A 16,556-nucleotide genomic window follows, 5' to 3' on the forward strand; every position below is an offset into this window, starting at 1 on the left:
AATTTTTGTATTTTTAGTAGAGACAGGGTTTTGCCATGTTGGCCAGGCTGCTCTCAAACTCCTGACCTCAGGTGAGCCACCTGCCTCGGCCTCCCAAAGTGCTGGGATTACAGGCATGTGCCACCGTGCCAGGGCAAGGGGCTACCTTTAAAGTTCTTTTGATTTTAGACACTGTCCCTGGCCCCAGAACCCAGGAGTTCAACATGGAAGGTGTCAAAGCAGTCTACTTGCTCCCAAACATGTTTCTAATTCAGCCTTTAGATCGGGGTCATAAGGACCTTTACGGCTCAATAGAGACGATACCTTGTGAAAAAAAAATGTTAACACTGTGGAAGAGTACCCCAACAGAGAAAATACCATGAAAGTTTTAAAGGGTAACACAATTGAAGAGGCCATTGCTGTTACAGAAAAAGTTATGAAAGCCACCAAGACCAAAATAATAAATTCCTGTTGGAGGAAACCGTCCAGATGTTGTGCATGATGTCACAAAATTTATAACAGAGCCAATCAAGGAAATCATGAAAGAGATTGTAGATATGGCAAAAAAGGTGGGATGAAGGGTTTCAAGATACGGACCTTGGAGAAATCCAAGAGCTAACAGATATCATATCAGAGAAATTAACAGAAGATGACTGGATGGAGATGAGTGCTTCAAAACCAGTGCGAGACAATGAGGAAAAAGAAGGTAGAACTAGCAGTGTCAGAAAACAAATTGATAACAGACTATCTGGTGGAAGGGTTCTGATTACCCAAGACTGGTAATCAGATTTCTTTTATGACTTAGACCGTTTTCTTATATGGGCACTGAAACTATAGCAAATGGTGGAAGGAAAGTTACATTGAGTGTGCCTCCCTCTCCTGCCTCCCACTTCTACCTTTGGCACCTGAGCCAGCAAGACCAACCCCTATTCTTCAGCCTAGGTAATGTTAACGACAAGGAGGATGAAGATGATTGTGATGATCCATTTCCAATTAATGAACAGTAAATGTATTTTCTCTTCCTTATGATTTTCTTAACATTTTTTTTCTCTAGCTTACTTTATTAAAGCAGCACAGTAATACAGATCACAAAATGTATGACAATCTGTTGTGTATGTTATTGGTAAGTTATTTCTAGTTAACAGCAGTAGTTTTTGGGGAGTCAAAAGTTACACATAAATTTTCAACCGGGGGGGGTCAGCAGCCCTAACCACTGTGTTGTTTAAGGGTCAACTGTAGTTCTCCACTCCCTTATTTTAACTTGTTTCTGCCATAGTTAATTACAAATTCAATTTCTACAAATAGATGACAAAAAATTGAAATTTGTGTATCCAAACCTGTGAATTATCCAAGTTTCTTTATTTTAAATATAGTATCTTAAGTAAGTTAAATATTCAACATTAACCTTAATTTTCCTGACATATATCCAAAGATCCATTAAAATTTTATAAATAACCATTAAGCTAAAAGGCAATGATAAATATAAAAACCTTCTACTCAATATAGAATATACATTTTTTTAAAACTACCTATTAAATATCTAGATTTGACGAATTCTTTTAATTGTAACTACCACTTGTTGATCAACACACTCAGCAAGTATTTTGAAGGAACTCTTGTGAGACTGGGAAAGTATACTTAACTAATGCAATATTATTGTATAATGATATAAATATCTGAAAATTCTTTCTTTCATAGAAATAAAAAGGTTTCAAAAACCACACACACACACACAAAAGGACCCAAAAACTTCTTCTTCTTTTTTTTTTTTTAACACAGAGTCTCGCTCTGTTGCCCAGGCTGGAGTGCAGTGACATAATCTTGGCTCACTGCAACCTCCACCTCCTGGGTTTCAGCAATTCTCTGCCTCAGCCTCCCAAGTAGCTGGGATTATAGATGCGTGCCACCATGACCAGCTAATTTTTGTTATTATTAGTAGACACGGGGTTTTACCATCTTGGCCAGGCTGCGCTTGGACTTCTGACCTCATGATCCACCCGCCTTGGCCTCCCAAAGTGCTAGGATTACAGGCATCAGCCATCATGCCCGGCCACCAAAGGAAACTTCTTACCATTAACTGCTTCAGAGTCAGGTTCACCTGACTACATCAGTTGTATTATATACTATAGTCTATGTTCATGTATTTTATGTCCCTGCCTCCTTAAATTTGTTTATAAATATGAGCTGAGTATAGGTTCTTATATTGCATGCTTATTATATAGTAAGGATGTCCATATGAAATGAAGAACAGTAGTTCAGCCTTTGCAAATGAACATTTAAAGTGCTTCCAATCTGATATTATGTATAGCACTGTAGTAAAAATCTTTGCATGTAAAATTTGGTCCAAATTACTACTTCTTTGAGAAGTAGTTCTTCATTTGTTGCACTTTCTAGACACTTCTTTAAACACCTGATAATGATTTAAAGATAAATGAGTATAATAGGATATTACAACTCTATCCTCAACCATAACAAAAAAATATCAGCAACAGAAATGGGCTGAGCATTAACTCCTAGCACTATCAGAAGAAAAATAAAGCGATGGAACTAAAAGCTAAAAGCACTTCTTCATACCTGTTGAGTATTCAAGTTCTTGAGATAGTCTCTCATTGGTTCTAATTAAGTCTCTTTTCTCAGCTTCTAATTCTTCCTTTGTTCTTGTAAATTGGCTCTGTCATATAAAGGAGTAATAAATAAGAAAATCAAGTAGAGCAATACAGGAAAGTGAACATAGAATTGTAACTTTAGTTAACATCAGCTGCAGTTTAAATGATTGGCTTTCTTTTATAATTTACACATCAAAAAATTAAAAATATCCATAATTCCAATGTTTCTATTTAAGTTTTGGATTTTTAAAACATTTTTACGAGGCTTATGAAAATTTTTCTCATATCTCTTTTAATCACATGGAAATGTCCTAATAACTTAGAATATCACTGTATTTATACCTTAATTCAAACTATTTTTCAAGAAAGATTTCTAAAAATTGAATTACTTAAAACTTTTAATACATTTTGTCTGCCGGGTGCAGTAGCTCATGCCTGTAATCACAGCAGTTTGGGAAATCAAGCTGGGCGGATCATTTGAATCTAGGAGTTCGAGACCAGCTTGGGCAACATGGCAAAACCCCATCTCTACAAGTAGAAAAAACAGCCAGGCATGGTGGCATGTGCCTGTGGTCCCACCTACTCAGGAAGCTGAGGTGGGATGATCATTTGAGCCCGGGAGGTGGAGGTTGCAGTGAGCTGAGACTGCATCACTGCACCCTAGCCTGAGTGACAGAGCGAGACCCTGTCTCAAAAACAAAAAACCAAAAAACTTGTCAAACTGCTTCCCAGCAAGACAATAGCAATTTATATGCTTTTGAGAAATAACAATCTCAAGCTACCGATGCCAGAACTGTAGGTTGCCTTTTAATATTCTTGCTTCCTGTGTAGGAACTTTTTAATTTGATATAGCTCCATTTATTTCTTTTTGCAGCTTGAACTAATGATGTGATATCCAAACAATCATTACCAAGGCCAAAGTCAAGAACCTTTCTCCTATGTTCACTTCTCTGAGTTTTATGGCTTCAGATCTCACATTTAGATCGTTCATCCATCTTGGCTTGATTTTGGTATATGATGTACAAACCTCCAAAACTCATTTCTTCAAATGTGGAAATCCAGTTTTCCCAACACCATTAATGAGGAGACAATCTCGTCTCCTTTGTATCTTCCTGGCACCCTTGTTGAAATTAGTTGACCATACGTTTGGATTGATTTCTGGGCTCTCTATTCCATTGGTCATGTTTCTGTTTTTATGTCAGTACTGTACTATTTGGATTATTACAGTTTTATAACAATTTTCTAAATCATGAAGTATGATGCCTCCAACTTTGTTTTTCTTGCTCAGTATTGCTTTGGTTATTCAGGATTTTTAAACTGATTCCATCAGAACTTTAGATTTTTTTTTTTCTATTTCTGTGAAGAGTGCCACTGGAATTCTGACAGGATTGGGCTGAATCTTTACACCACTTTACATAGTGTGGACATTATGGCAATATGAATTCTTCTTACCTATGAGTATGGGATACCTTTCCAATTATTTGCATCTTCAATTTCTTTCATCAATGTTATATCATTTTTAGTATACAAATCTTTCACCTCCCAGGTTAAATTTATTCCTAGGTTGTTTTTTGGTTTTTTGACGGTACCCTAAAGAAATTGTTTTCTCGATTTCTTTTTCAGCTAGGTCATTATTTGTGTATAGAAATGCTACAAGATTTTTTAATATTGATTTTGTATCCTGCAACTGTATAAATTTACTTATTAGCTCCGACAGGTTTTTGTGGAATCTTTTGGGGTTTTCTACATATAGGATCATATAATCTATAAGTAGAGATAATTTTATTTCTTCCTTTCTAATTTGGGTGCATTTTATTTCCTCGTCTGATTGCTCTCGCTGGTACTTCCAGTACTATACTGAATACAAGTGGCGAGTGCATCCCGGCCTTCCATTGGATCTTAGTGAAAAAGTTTTCAGTTTCTTTTTTTCAGCCATCAAGCAGTTAAATAATTTCTATTACTTTTTAAGTTGCTTCACGGATTTTTTTCCTGCAAAATTTTATGTGACTGTGTGCACACTATTTTCTTGGGCTACAGATCTATAGTTTTTATAAGATTTATAAAGATTTTGTGACAGCTCTGCTTTCTTTCCAAAAGATTAAGAACCTCCGTAATGGGTTTTATTTCTGGACTGCCTTTTATTCTCTGTATTGATTCTTATATCAGCATTGTAATGTTTTAATAACCATAGCTTTATAAAACATTTGCATATGTGGCTATGCAAGTACTTTTAAACTGATACTTCCTTTTTTAGAAGCATCCTAGCTACACTATGCTTTTTTTCCCCAATCATCTTTAGAACTACATTAACAAGTTTCTGGCTATCTGACTTGGACTTAAGAGTTAAAATGTATTACCAACACATTAATTTGGAAACCATTTCCATCCAGAAATTTGCAGTATCTTCATTTATAAAGGTATATTCTCACAGTTTTCAGAAAAGTATTTGAGTTTTACTGGGTATTGAGTTTTTCTTCATATAAATACATTTCTTACAAAGCCTTTCTAGGTATATTACGAGGCTTTTTTGCTCCTATTCAGATTTTGGAAGTAAATTTTTTTTTCCCTTCAGAAATTTGAAGAAATTATCTTTTAACAGCAAATAAAATGCAAATTTTAAAAAAGCAATGGCAAAAGTATAAAGTTGTTATCTGGTTAAAAAATAACTGCATGTGACCACTGTAATTAACAAATTTGTCAGCAATCCCTGTGATCATATTCAAACTGTTATTCTTATAAAACTACCCTAAAGAAATGATTACCAATGTGGATTCACCCAAATCCCCAACTGTATCACATTTGGTATAATACCTGGACTACAGTAAGCATTCAACAGACAATTTCTGTTGAGTAAAAGAAATGTCCAATCTATCAATAAAACATAGATCCAATTAAGGAATTTATATATACTTACTTTTGTCGGTAGCTTCTCCTAAGAGGACATCAGTTACATCTTCCCATGGACTAATAACTGATAAACAATCAGAATAGAATGGCTCTTCAAGTAACATGTCTGCAATGAGCTTATTCAAAGAAATATCTCTTACCTGAATGGCAATATTGCGATCCTGAGCAATTTCAAGTTCTTTGTTTTTCTCAGTTAGTGCCTTCAGCTGATTGCCTGGATAAAAGGAATTTTATGAATACATACACATTTGCTTAAAACTTGCAATGAGTATTTTTATGCAACTGTCAACCTTACACATTTTAGAAATGAAAAAACAGAAGCCCAGAAAGACTGCATGCACATCACATTTCAAATTCATGAATACATTCAAAATTTACTGTGTTCTAGACCAAAATTTTAAATATGCTATCCTGTCTCCAAATCAAATGTATAATAATCCTAGCCAACATTTATGGGGAAAGTCATATGCAATTAGTAATTCCTTTATTTTTCAATGCCATCTTCTAAGTCAACATATATCATAAGAAACAGTGAACTGTATTTAGCAATAAGAAAATGGAGTTAAAAAGGCAGGATCAAGAGAGAAAATAGCATTTAAACTATACAACATGTATATACAGCAAATCACAATAATGAATATTTGCAATTCCTATCGTGTTTATCACTCTAAATAGAGCCTTTAAAGGAAAAAAATTATGCTTGAAAACACACTTATCAATTTCTCAATTGCCACTCAAAATGGGCTCTTTTCCCTTACACACAGTTTCTCTTCTATACATAGGCTAACTAGAAAAAATATAATTTTTGAAATTTTTCCAAAAATATACATTGTGAAACTGTATTTCACTAAAATACATATGTCTGTAATTTAATAAGCAAATACATTATAATTAATTCTAATCTTAACTACTATTTAAAGAGGACCCCATTAAATATGTCTAAATTTTCTATTTTGTTTTAACATTATTTACTGCTTTCCAGACTTACTGATCCACAGTATATAAAAAAACACACACACATTAACTGTATACCACAGGAAGGTATCTGATATAGCTGTAGGTTCCTCCCTTTTTCTCTTCTCCCAGATTTCATAAAAGCTGTCTTCACAGTCATTTTTCTCAAATTCCTTGGCACTACTACCAAACAGATCTTTCTATTATGCCTAGGCAAAACTACATAGATAATGAACCAGATCTAGCTATATATGCTCCATCACACATGTATGCATATACATTGTTTTTAAAATGAGGTGTACCAAAAGTAGCTGAAAAAAGTTATAACCTAAATAGTTGATGGTCATGGACCCATTAAGAAGGAAAGTTGCAATTTTAATCATTCCTTTGATTATGAACTTCCTGTGTTCCTTCTCCATCAATCATATTAAAACTGAACTATATTAAATATCATTTAATTATGCCAGCCAGGGACAGTGGCAATCCCAGCACTTTGGAAGGCGAGGCGGGAGAATCACTCAACACCAGGAGTTCAAGACCAGCCTGGCCAACATGGCGAACCACTCTGTCTACTAAAAATGCAAAAATTAGCTGGACCTGGTGGTACATGCCTGTAATCCCAGGAGGGAGGCACAAGAATCTCTTGAACCCGTGAGGCAGAGGTTGCAGAGAGCCAAGATCGCACCACTGCACTCTGGCCTGGGCAACAGAGTGAGACTCTGTCTCCAAAAATAAAAATAAAAAAAAATTAATTATGCCTCTATAGAGATTTTCCCTAATGTTCTGATGTTTGCTTTCTTAAATCAGAAGTAGTCTACAACCAGACCACCCTGAAGGCACCCCATCTTGTCTGATCTTGGAAGCTAAACAGGGTCAGGCCTGGTTAGAACTTGGATGGGAGAAGCAAAGCACAGGACATATCATCCTCCTAAGAAATGTCAGGATCTTTAACATCTTGTGGGGAAAAGAGAGAGAGACAGAAAGAAGTAGATATAAGAGACTCCATTTCGTTCTATACTTGAGATGCTGTTAATCTGTGACCCTACCCCCAACCTTGTCCTTGCAAGGGACATGTGCTGTGGGGACTCAAGGTTTAAAGGATTTGGGGCTGTGTAGGGTGTGCTTTGTTAAACAAGTGCCTGAAGGCAGTATGCTTGTGAAAAGTCATCACCATTCTCTTAATCTCAAGTACCCAGGGACACATACACTGCAGGTCGCTGGGACCTCTGCCTAGGAAAGCTAGGTATTGTCCAAGGTTTCTCCCCATTGTCTGGACCGAGGGAGAGGGAAACAAAGAACAAAGGTGACTAAGATGGCGCACTTCCGGGTTCTTCATCACCAACTTTCCCGCGCTGGGGAAAGGCACAGGTCAACTGCGCAGGCGCAGCATGAGGTCCCACTGAGGAAAACCGAAACCTACCTGGCCGCGCCCACCACACGGCCCTCGACCGGCCCGCATCACGCCTACAGCCCTCCCACTCCTAAGCCCAAGACACAAAAGCCGCTGCGGGCAGGGGTGCGGTGCGAACTTCCTCGGCCCCTCCTCATACAGACCCAGGAACCTCCCCCCGAGATCGCGGGAGCGACTTCCTCGGCCTCCACCGCTGGAGACCGGTGAACCTCGCTTCCTCTTTTCTATACATTGGCTACGTAATAAAGTTTTCTTTTTATCTTGCCTACTTGCCTTTCCTCTGGTGCCGGCTCTGGTGGTCACATAAAACAAGTCACCCATGTGATAGTCTGAAATATGGCCTCGTGGGAAGGGAAAGACCTAATTGTCCCCCAGTCTGTCACCCATGAAGGGTCTGTGCTAAGGAGGACTAGTATAAGAGGAAAGAAGGCCTCTTGGCAGTTAAGATAGACAAAAGCATCTGTCTCCTGCCCATCCCTGGGCAATGGAACGTCTCAGGGGCAATGGAACATCTTGGTGTAAAACCCTATTGTATGTGAGAAAGGAGACAACTGCCTTAGGGCTGAAGGTGGGACGTGCTAGCGGCAATGCTGCTCTTTATGCACTAAAAAGGTTTATGGAGATGTTTGCATGTGCATATCAAGGCACAGCACTTTTCCTTAAACTTATTTATGTCAGAGATCTTTATTCATATGTCTTACTGCTGGTGTGGGTCCTCTGTATGGTGAGCAGGGTCCCCTGGGCCCACTTTTTCTCTCTCTATACTTTGTCTCTGTGTCTCATTTCTTTTCTTAAGGCTCTGGTTCCACCTAAGGAGAAACGCCCACAGGTGTGGAGGGGCAGGCCACCCCTTCAAACATCTTGTGAGGTTTCTAAAACTTAATGATGTAAGAAAACTAAGAAAGAGATTAGCTATCAATCTTTTATAGGAACTAGGCCTTAAAGGGGAAATATCCTGAGATTCACAGATATTTATAAAAATTATTTAAAAAGTTAAAACACAAATATAATGAAATCAATAGGCTTCGATTCTTCAACATAAAAACAAGCCACTCTCTACTTCTTTAGTTGCATAACGCTTTCACTTTTTAAAAATTTTTCAAGAACTCATCTCATTTGATTTACAAAGCTAAGTAGACAGATATGTGGGTCTAGCCATTTTATAAACAATAATCAGATACTGTTAAGATTTACATGTGGCAAAAGCATTTTTAATAGCAAAATCAGAATAAGAATCCAGGCCTCCTGACCATTAAGTTCTGTGTTTTTACAAAATCTTTACTACTAAGTGAAAAATCAAAATATCACCATAATAAAAACCAATGATGCTTAATCAGTATCATCATATTTAGTAAGTAAATGTTTCCCAAGTATATAAAGAAGTCTCTGAAGATTTCAATACTCCAAGAATACTTACAAAGATAAATTAAATACTTACTGAGTTTCTCTAGCTCAAGCCGCAAGCTTTGACACTCCCGGGTTTCATTCACAAGTCTCTCCTGACTGTGAGACAATCTCTTTTCTATTTCAAAGTACTGTTGTTCTACAGCAGACAAGCAAAAAACAACAAAATCAAACACACGTACATACATTGTCAATACTGTTATTTATTTCTAATAACCTTGAATTTAAAATTTAAGATATAGTACTAGAAATGGGCTTCACGTAACAGAATCTGAGTAAAGATAAATAGACTGAGCACTGAAAAGGACTTAGAGCATTTCCAAATGACTTACATGACAAAAAATAAAAATAAAAATAAGGCCTAAAAGGGGCTTTACAAATGAACGTCTCCAAGGCAGGTAACATGTCTCATTTATCTTAGTATTTTCTCCAGACATCAGTAAACTGTTTACCATGAAGTATTTATTAAACGGGAAAACTGTTTAGATAAAAAAAAAAAAAAAACTGCTTTGTTTTAAAAGGCTTCTTTTATAGTAGTCAAGATATTACCTGAAAGCATAAAACTACTAAATTTACGTAAATGTGTAAACTTCCCAAGGGAAGGGATTGAATATCATGCTCAGCATAGTATCAGGAACATGTAAGACACTCAATATTTACGGTGCAAATTAATACATAGAATGCAATGTACTACTCAGCTCTGAGATCAGAGAACTAATTTTCAAAGTCAATTCTGCTTGACAGTTACACTTATTTTTACTTTTATTTTTTTTGAGATGGAGTCTCGCTCTGTCCTCCAGACTGGAGTGCAGTGGTGCAATCTCGGCTCACTGCAAGCTCCGCCGCCTCCCGGGTTCACGCCATTCTCCTGCCTCAGCCTCCCGAATAGCAGCGACAACAGGCGCCCGCCACCACCTACAGCTAATTTTTTTTTTTTTTGTATTTTTAGTAGACAAGGTTCCACCCTGTTAGCCAGGATGGTCTCGATCTCCTGACCTCGTGATCCGCCCGCCTCGGCTTCCCAAAGTGCTGGGATTACAGGCGTGAGCCAATGCGCCCAGCAGACAGTTACACTTTTTTTGAAGTAAAAACTTGTTCAGAATTTCCAGTCAACTTAGCAAGAACAGCATTAACTTCCCCAAACAAATGGTAAACCAAAACACATTATCAGTAAGTTTGTATTTTACTAATGGTAATTACTGTATTTTTCATATTTTTTCAAGGATGTTCAAGCCATGATTGTCAGTAACTTTCTTAAAGGCCGACTTTAGGTAATTACAAGAAAATTTTAATGCTTTCTATCAAACTCCAACTTTTTGAGAGAAATCAGATACATTAAATTTATGTACTGCACGTTCACTGTGTTTCCAGCGCTCTTATGCACCTAATATTCATTTTCGTAAACATCTAATTCATTCTGGGGCCACGGGACGACGCACACACTATGAACAAGCGCCCAGAGTGGTCAATTTGGCAAAGGCCTAGAATGCAGGTGACTAGAAAATAGGGCGGTGCCACTATCAATTGAAGTGCAACAAAACATATAAGGTACTCCAGGCTCAGAGAGATGGGTTAGCAGACTCCAGCAAGTCTGTTTCCCGTTTGTCGGACGAAGGGAAATAAGAGTCCCTATATGAGCCTACCCTAATTACAAAGAAAATGGTACTAAACTTAGATTCAGATTTTTTTTTTTTTCAAAGGCTTCTTATCAAACTGTAAGGAGCAGGAAAGCGAAGGCTCAGGATATCCAAAGAGCCCAGGAGTGAGGTTAACAGCGTGGTACCCAGTGCCAACTTGATAGGGGGAAGACCAGACCCAAAGGGCGAGAGTCAAGCTCATAACCAAGGGCGGAAAGAGCATCTCACTTACCGCTCTCCACCTTAAATTTCTCGTGCCGCCCCTTCAGGCCATCGATCTCGGATTGCTGATCAGCAAGGAACTTTTCAAGTTTGTTCTGGACAGACTTGGGCAGCTTGTTCAGCTCCGTGCGCTCCAGGACTTGCTGCAACACAGCCGCCATGTCGGTGGGGCCAGGGGCCCCAGTGGCAGCGGCTGACGGGGTAGAAGCGGAGAAGAAAGGCGAAGACCAGGAGGACCCAGACGCCTGGGCCGCCGCCTCTACCACCTCGCTCGGTGGCTCGCGCGCGCCCGCCCGCCGGAGACTCCCGCGGCGGGACCCTGGGAAATCGAGTCCAGCCTAAGCGGCGGCGCTTCAGCAACAGCACCTCACAGCCCGCGACGGAAGTGCGCGCGCAGCCGCTGGAAGCTACGCACCCTGGGAACCCGAGCTCAGCTGCTACCCCGATCCTATTGCGCACTCAATTTTCCGGCTTCCAGCTCCACCCACTTCAGGTCTTGTAGGCCTCTGGGAAATGTAGTGTTTTTCTCATTCCCTTCTGCGAGCCCAATCCCGCACCGTCCTTTCAGTTTCCGTTTTTCTCCCCGCCCCCCTGGCTCTCCTATCTGTGCTCCGTAACCGCTGTCCGCACGGTGGCGCCACATACGTACTTGTCACCCCATGGCCCTCCCTGAAGAGCTGGTGACCTTACCATCAAAGCCCCGGGATACCATGGATCGTCCTCTTTGGCGGCTTCTGGACACTGAGCCACTAGAGGGCATCGGTCCCGGTAGGGGCGGACGGCAAGCTCCAGGCTACCGCCACGCTCTCTATGGCGCCCAGAAGGGGGCGGGGTGGCGACCGCAGTCGCTTTGGCTGAGGCTCTGCGGTGAAGGGAGGGGGGGCGTTTTACGTCATCAATCTGCGCCACTTGACTCCCAAGACCCTATCTTTGGAGTGGGAAGTGAGGTGTTGGAAGTAGGTCGCTTTCTGATGAATTAAGTGTCAGTGAATTGAGACCGGAGGGAATCTGGCCACTAGAGGCTGGTACTTGCGCCCCAAACCCCATCTCCGGCAGACAGACTGTCCGAGGTAATTGTCGGCCACGAGTGCACATTCTGAAAACAGGTAAGTCAGCCTAAGTGTAGTGTGTGTGTGTGTTTGCGCGCGCGCGCGCTCGTGCACTAGAGCACACAGCTCCCTTTTCAAGAGAAAAAGAAGGGACAGAGTGTTGGAAACATATGGACTGTCACTCCGGCACACACTTCTGACGAACTTACCTTGTGTGAAACGGCGTACCTAAATGGTTTTTGGCGGTAGGGAGGTGGTACTGAGTGATTCAGTAGCCGGGAGTTTAAGGACCCTGGTTAATTCTTCAGGAGGAGAATTAAAAGAAACCGTTAACACTTTGAGTGTAGCCTATGTTTTAAATTTTTCGTTGCAGAAACTGTTACCTAACATTATATTTTGTTTAGAATTGAAAACTTATAACTGAAGTTTTTAAACACATTGTTAATTGCTACAGTAACAGAACTTGCATGTTTCCAGATCATAATTCTGTAATTTTAAAGCTCAATCCATAGATTGTTTCGTGTTTAATTACTCTTCTGAAAGAATTTATTAAATTATTCATTGTAAATAATGCATTTCCAATGTCGTCTCTCTGTAGTTCCCACAGTCGTGGGCCTTCTGTGAATTGGAGATTTATTTCTTATATGAAATTTATTATTTTTCTCTAGTTCCTACTTTTGAATCATGTTGTGAAGCCATCTAAGAAATATAAATGGAAGCATTTTGTGATATTTTGTAATAACTAAGGAAAAATAAATCAGCAGCGGAGCTTAAGGTTGATTTTTCCCCAAAAATACTTTTTAGATAAGCACTGTAATTAAAATTGCTGGTATATGAAGTATCATGCTATGTCCTAAGCGCACAGTATTATCATACTGTTGATCTGTCATTTGGGAAATGTAGATTTTCTATATTTAGATTCACAGAATCCTAACATTAGATAGGTTTTCAGATCTGCTAGGATTCAAATGCTTTATTTTATAGATTAAGAAACCGGAGCCCAGGAAGATTGAGTTGTGTCAGTCACAGTGCTTGGATCACAAAGGCTTTGGCTGATATACAACATTTCTGGAAAATTATGACCCTGTAAGACAAAATACAGTGGTCCCATAGTATCCGTGGAGCATTGATTCCAGGACCCTCTCACCTGCCCACCCCATGGATACCGAAATCCATGGATGCTTCAGTTCTTTATATTAAATGGTGTAGCATTTGCATACTTTAAATCATCTCTAAATTACTTATAATGCCTAATACAATGTAAATGCTATAGTTGTTGTATTGTTTAGGGAATAGTGACAAGAAAAAACATCTTTGCACTAACGGTACAGATGTAATCATGCTTTTTTAAAATAGAATTTTTTTCAATCTGTGGTTGGTTGGATACATGGAAGTGGAAACCACAGATATGGAAAGCTGACTATATACATTTTTAGTACTGCCTTTTATAAAGTATGGTTGACTACATTTAAAAATTTTGAAAGAGCACTAAAGAAAAATTTATCTGACATTCAATCCGATTTCATAATTGAACAGATTTTCATCTCTATTGCATTCAGTTTCTTACACATTAATATGACTATTAGGTGACACCCTAGAAGAACTAAGGTTAAAAGGGTAAATATAACTTTGGAATTATTTGTATTTGTTGCAAGAATTAAGAATTATTAGAGCAGAAGGAAAAGGAGTATAATATGATGAAGTAGAGGAAAGTTAGTACATAGAATTTCATACCTTAAGGCATTACTAAAAGGTAAAAGCCCTTAACTTCACAGAGGCATCAGTGATATTTAGACAAGCATTCCCAGTCTTAGTCTCTAAAAAATGATATGCAAATCTGATTCACGTCTATTGTTGTCAAAAAAGAGCTAGGAAGAAATTAACGTGTTTTGAGACAAAACTGAGCAAGCTCATTGAAACAATAATGAAACAGCCTCTAGTAGGACAGTTCAAACTTGAATCCATTCTCTGGGCTTTAATTTTAAAATGCAAAACCATCTTGTGACTGACAGTTTACTGGTATCAGATATACCATCCCATCATATCTCTGGTGGCCTTAACTTTGTGGTACTGAATAAGATTCACATTTTTAACAGAACCCAAATGATGATTATTCCTAGATTGCAGTGTTCAAAATACTGTAACTGTGTTCCTGCAGTCTCTGTTTTATAACTCTTTTGGATATCATCTCTTTTACATTTTCATCCTCACCGATTATGAGCTCCTTGATTTAATCATTCATTGTATTGCCTAGCTCTTTTATTCAATAGCTTTGGTTTTAAGCTATAGAAATGCAAATCAAAGGACCATAAGCCAATAGAGGGAATGAATATACTGATTTCCTTCCACAAACCAGAGAGAAAGCAGAACAAGAGCTACGCTTAGTAATGATTTAATTGAAGGACTGGTTACGATTCCTCATTATGAGAATGGTGTTGAAAAACAGGGATTCTAGAGCTGGAGTGTCTCCTTTGCCACTTAACCAACTTTGTCACTTTGGCAAGTTATTTAATCAACTTTTCTCATTTCAGTTTCTTCATATATAAAATGAGGATTATAATGGTACCTACTTCCTGGGGTTTCATGAATTATTGTTACATGGAAAGTACTTACAATAATGCCTTGTTCAAAATAGAAGCTATATAAATGTTGTTGAAATCACTCTAACTGTAGTATGTATTGCTCAAGGGCAGAGACTGTGTTGCTCATCTTTGTGTTATCCCACTTAGCATAGTTTCTAAGCAAAAGTATAGTTCTTTCATATATGCGTATCAAGTAAATGAATTTGATTCTACTTCCTAATGAACTATTCAGAAATGCATGTTTACTATTTTAGCAATGAGAACACTGAGACTTAGCAATATATTATCCAAGACAATACAACTAGGAAGTAGATCTAAAATAAGAAATCTGGTGTGTTGGACGGGCATGGTGGCTCACGCCTGTAATCCCAGCACTTTGGGAGGCCGAGGCGGGTAGATCACCTGAGGTCAGGAGTTCGAGACCAGCCTGGCCAACATGGTGAAACCCCGTCTCTACTAAAAATACAAAAATTAGCCGGGCATGGTGTTGGGTGCCTGTAATCCCTCCTACTCAGGAGACTGAGGCAGGAGAGTCGCTTGAACCCGGGAGGTGGAGGTTACAGTGTGCCAAGATTGTGCCGTTGCACTCCAGCCTGGGTGACAAGGGCAAAACTCCATCTCAAGAAAAAATAAAAAAAAAAAAAAAAAAAGAAATAAAGCAATCTGATGTATTGCCTACTAGTTTAGTATCCTCTCCCTTATCCCAGCCTTGAGAAAAAGGTTTGATCTCTCGTGTCAACTCTGGTTGATTTGTGGTTGTTTCCTGCTGCACTGTATTGAGAACTCTGGAACTACATCTAAACTTTGCAAGAAGGAATACACTGTGTAATAAGCATTTGCTGCAAGGCCTGGGATGGCCTCAGGATAGTATCACTTCTTCTGCTATACTACTCCCATGATAAAGACATTGCAAATGATATTTTACCTAAAAATACTGTATCTTTTTTTCTTGTAATATAGGAGATTTTAGTTCCTAAAAATGGGAAGAACTTACATTGTAGAAGAGACTGTTGGCCAGTATCTTTCAAACATAAATCTCGAAGGAAAGGCTTTTGTCTCTGGCCTTTTAATAGGACAGGTATGTATCTTTTACTCTGTATTTATTACTAAATAATTACTCTGTAATTTATTAAAACAAATTACTTGTTTATTTAAAGGTAAAAGGTGCTATTTAATAATAAACTCAAGGTTAGGGGATGGAAGAAGGAATGTAGAAGAAGTAACTTTAAAGTAGATCTTTGGGGAAACATGGAAAAGTGACAAACCTAGCCTAGTTTTGCTCAAGTCAGGACACTTTCCCCTTTCACCATGTAAAAGTAATTTATTATATGGAAACTTCAGAACTAGAATGTTTATTGACCAGATTGTTCACATTTTGTCTTTCCAGAGTGTTTTGTACTCCCTTCTAATCTTTCTAATATCTGATTATCCAATTCTTTACAAAAGAAGCTTTTGAAAATTGTATTCCTATTCTAATTTGTGTTGTCTTATATCAGACATTATAGCAACAGTGGTCATATTTTTATATGCTATAGTACCCATCTTACTGCATTTTTTTATGTTGGATCAATAGGGAGGGAGAGGGATTGGGAAAAATTTGGAAATTAGACAAATTCTAATTTCCTCTTAGAGCTGTGTCTTAAAAATCAACACAAAATCAAACAGAGATTCAGATACTTATTTTAAAACCTATGCCACTGATTTGTTATAGGTGAAAGAAGAACCTGTTAATCAGCCGGAGGGACTGGTCAGCAGTACAAAGCAAAAAAAAAAAAAAAAAAAAAAAAAAAAAAAAAAAAAAAAAA

General features: G+C 38.4%; 2 protein-coding genes across 4 annotated transcripts in view; one reads left to right on the plus strand and one right to left on the minus strand.

Annotated features, from left to right (window-relative positions):
* The window catches only part of TPR (translocated promoter region, nuclear basket protein), a 64,623-nt gene extending 52,615 nt beyond the window's left edge, over nucleotides 1-12,008 (minus strand). The window contains exons 1-5 of the mRNA XM_023203424.2: nucleotides 11,811-12,008; nucleotides 11,131-11,439; nucleotides 9,296-9,400; nucleotides 5,633-5,706; nucleotides 2,554-2,650 (exon numbers count right to left, since the gene is read on the minus strand). Of these exons, the coding sequence (XP_023059192.1) occupies nucleotides 2,554-2,650; nucleotides 5,633-5,706; nucleotides 9,296-9,400; nucleotides 11,131-11,439; nucleotides 11,811-11,880 (655 nt within the window). The 5' untranslated portion in view covers nucleotides 11,881-12,008. The remainder of the gene's footprint in view (nucleotides 1-2,553; nucleotides 2,651-5,632; nucleotides 5,707-9,295; nucleotides 9,401-11,130; nucleotides 11,440-11,810) is intronic.
* Nucleotides 11,723-16,556, plus strand: part of ODR4 (odr-4 GPCR localization factor homolog) — a 43,475-nt gene continuing 38,641 nt past the window's right edge. For all 3 annotated transcript variants that reach the window (XR_002729858.2, XM_023203430.2, XM_023203431.2), the window contains exons 1-2: nucleotides 11,723-12,226; nucleotides 15,712-15,829. Coding sequence is in view for 2 of the 3 variants with exons in the window: in XM_023203430.2 (XP_023059198.1) it covers nucleotides 15,731-15,829 (99 nt within the window). In the remaining variant the exon portion in view is untranslated. The remainder of the gene's footprint in view (nucleotides 12,227-15,711; nucleotides 15,830-16,556) is intronic.

The sequence above is a fragment of the Piliocolobus tephrosceles genome, chromosome 1 (genome assembly GCF_002776525.5).
Source record: "Piliocolobus tephrosceles isolate RC106 chromosome 1, ASM277652v3, whole genome shotgun sequence".
NCBI lineage: Eukaryota > Metazoa > Chordata > Mammalia > Primates > Cercopithecidae > Piliocolobus > Piliocolobus tephrosceles.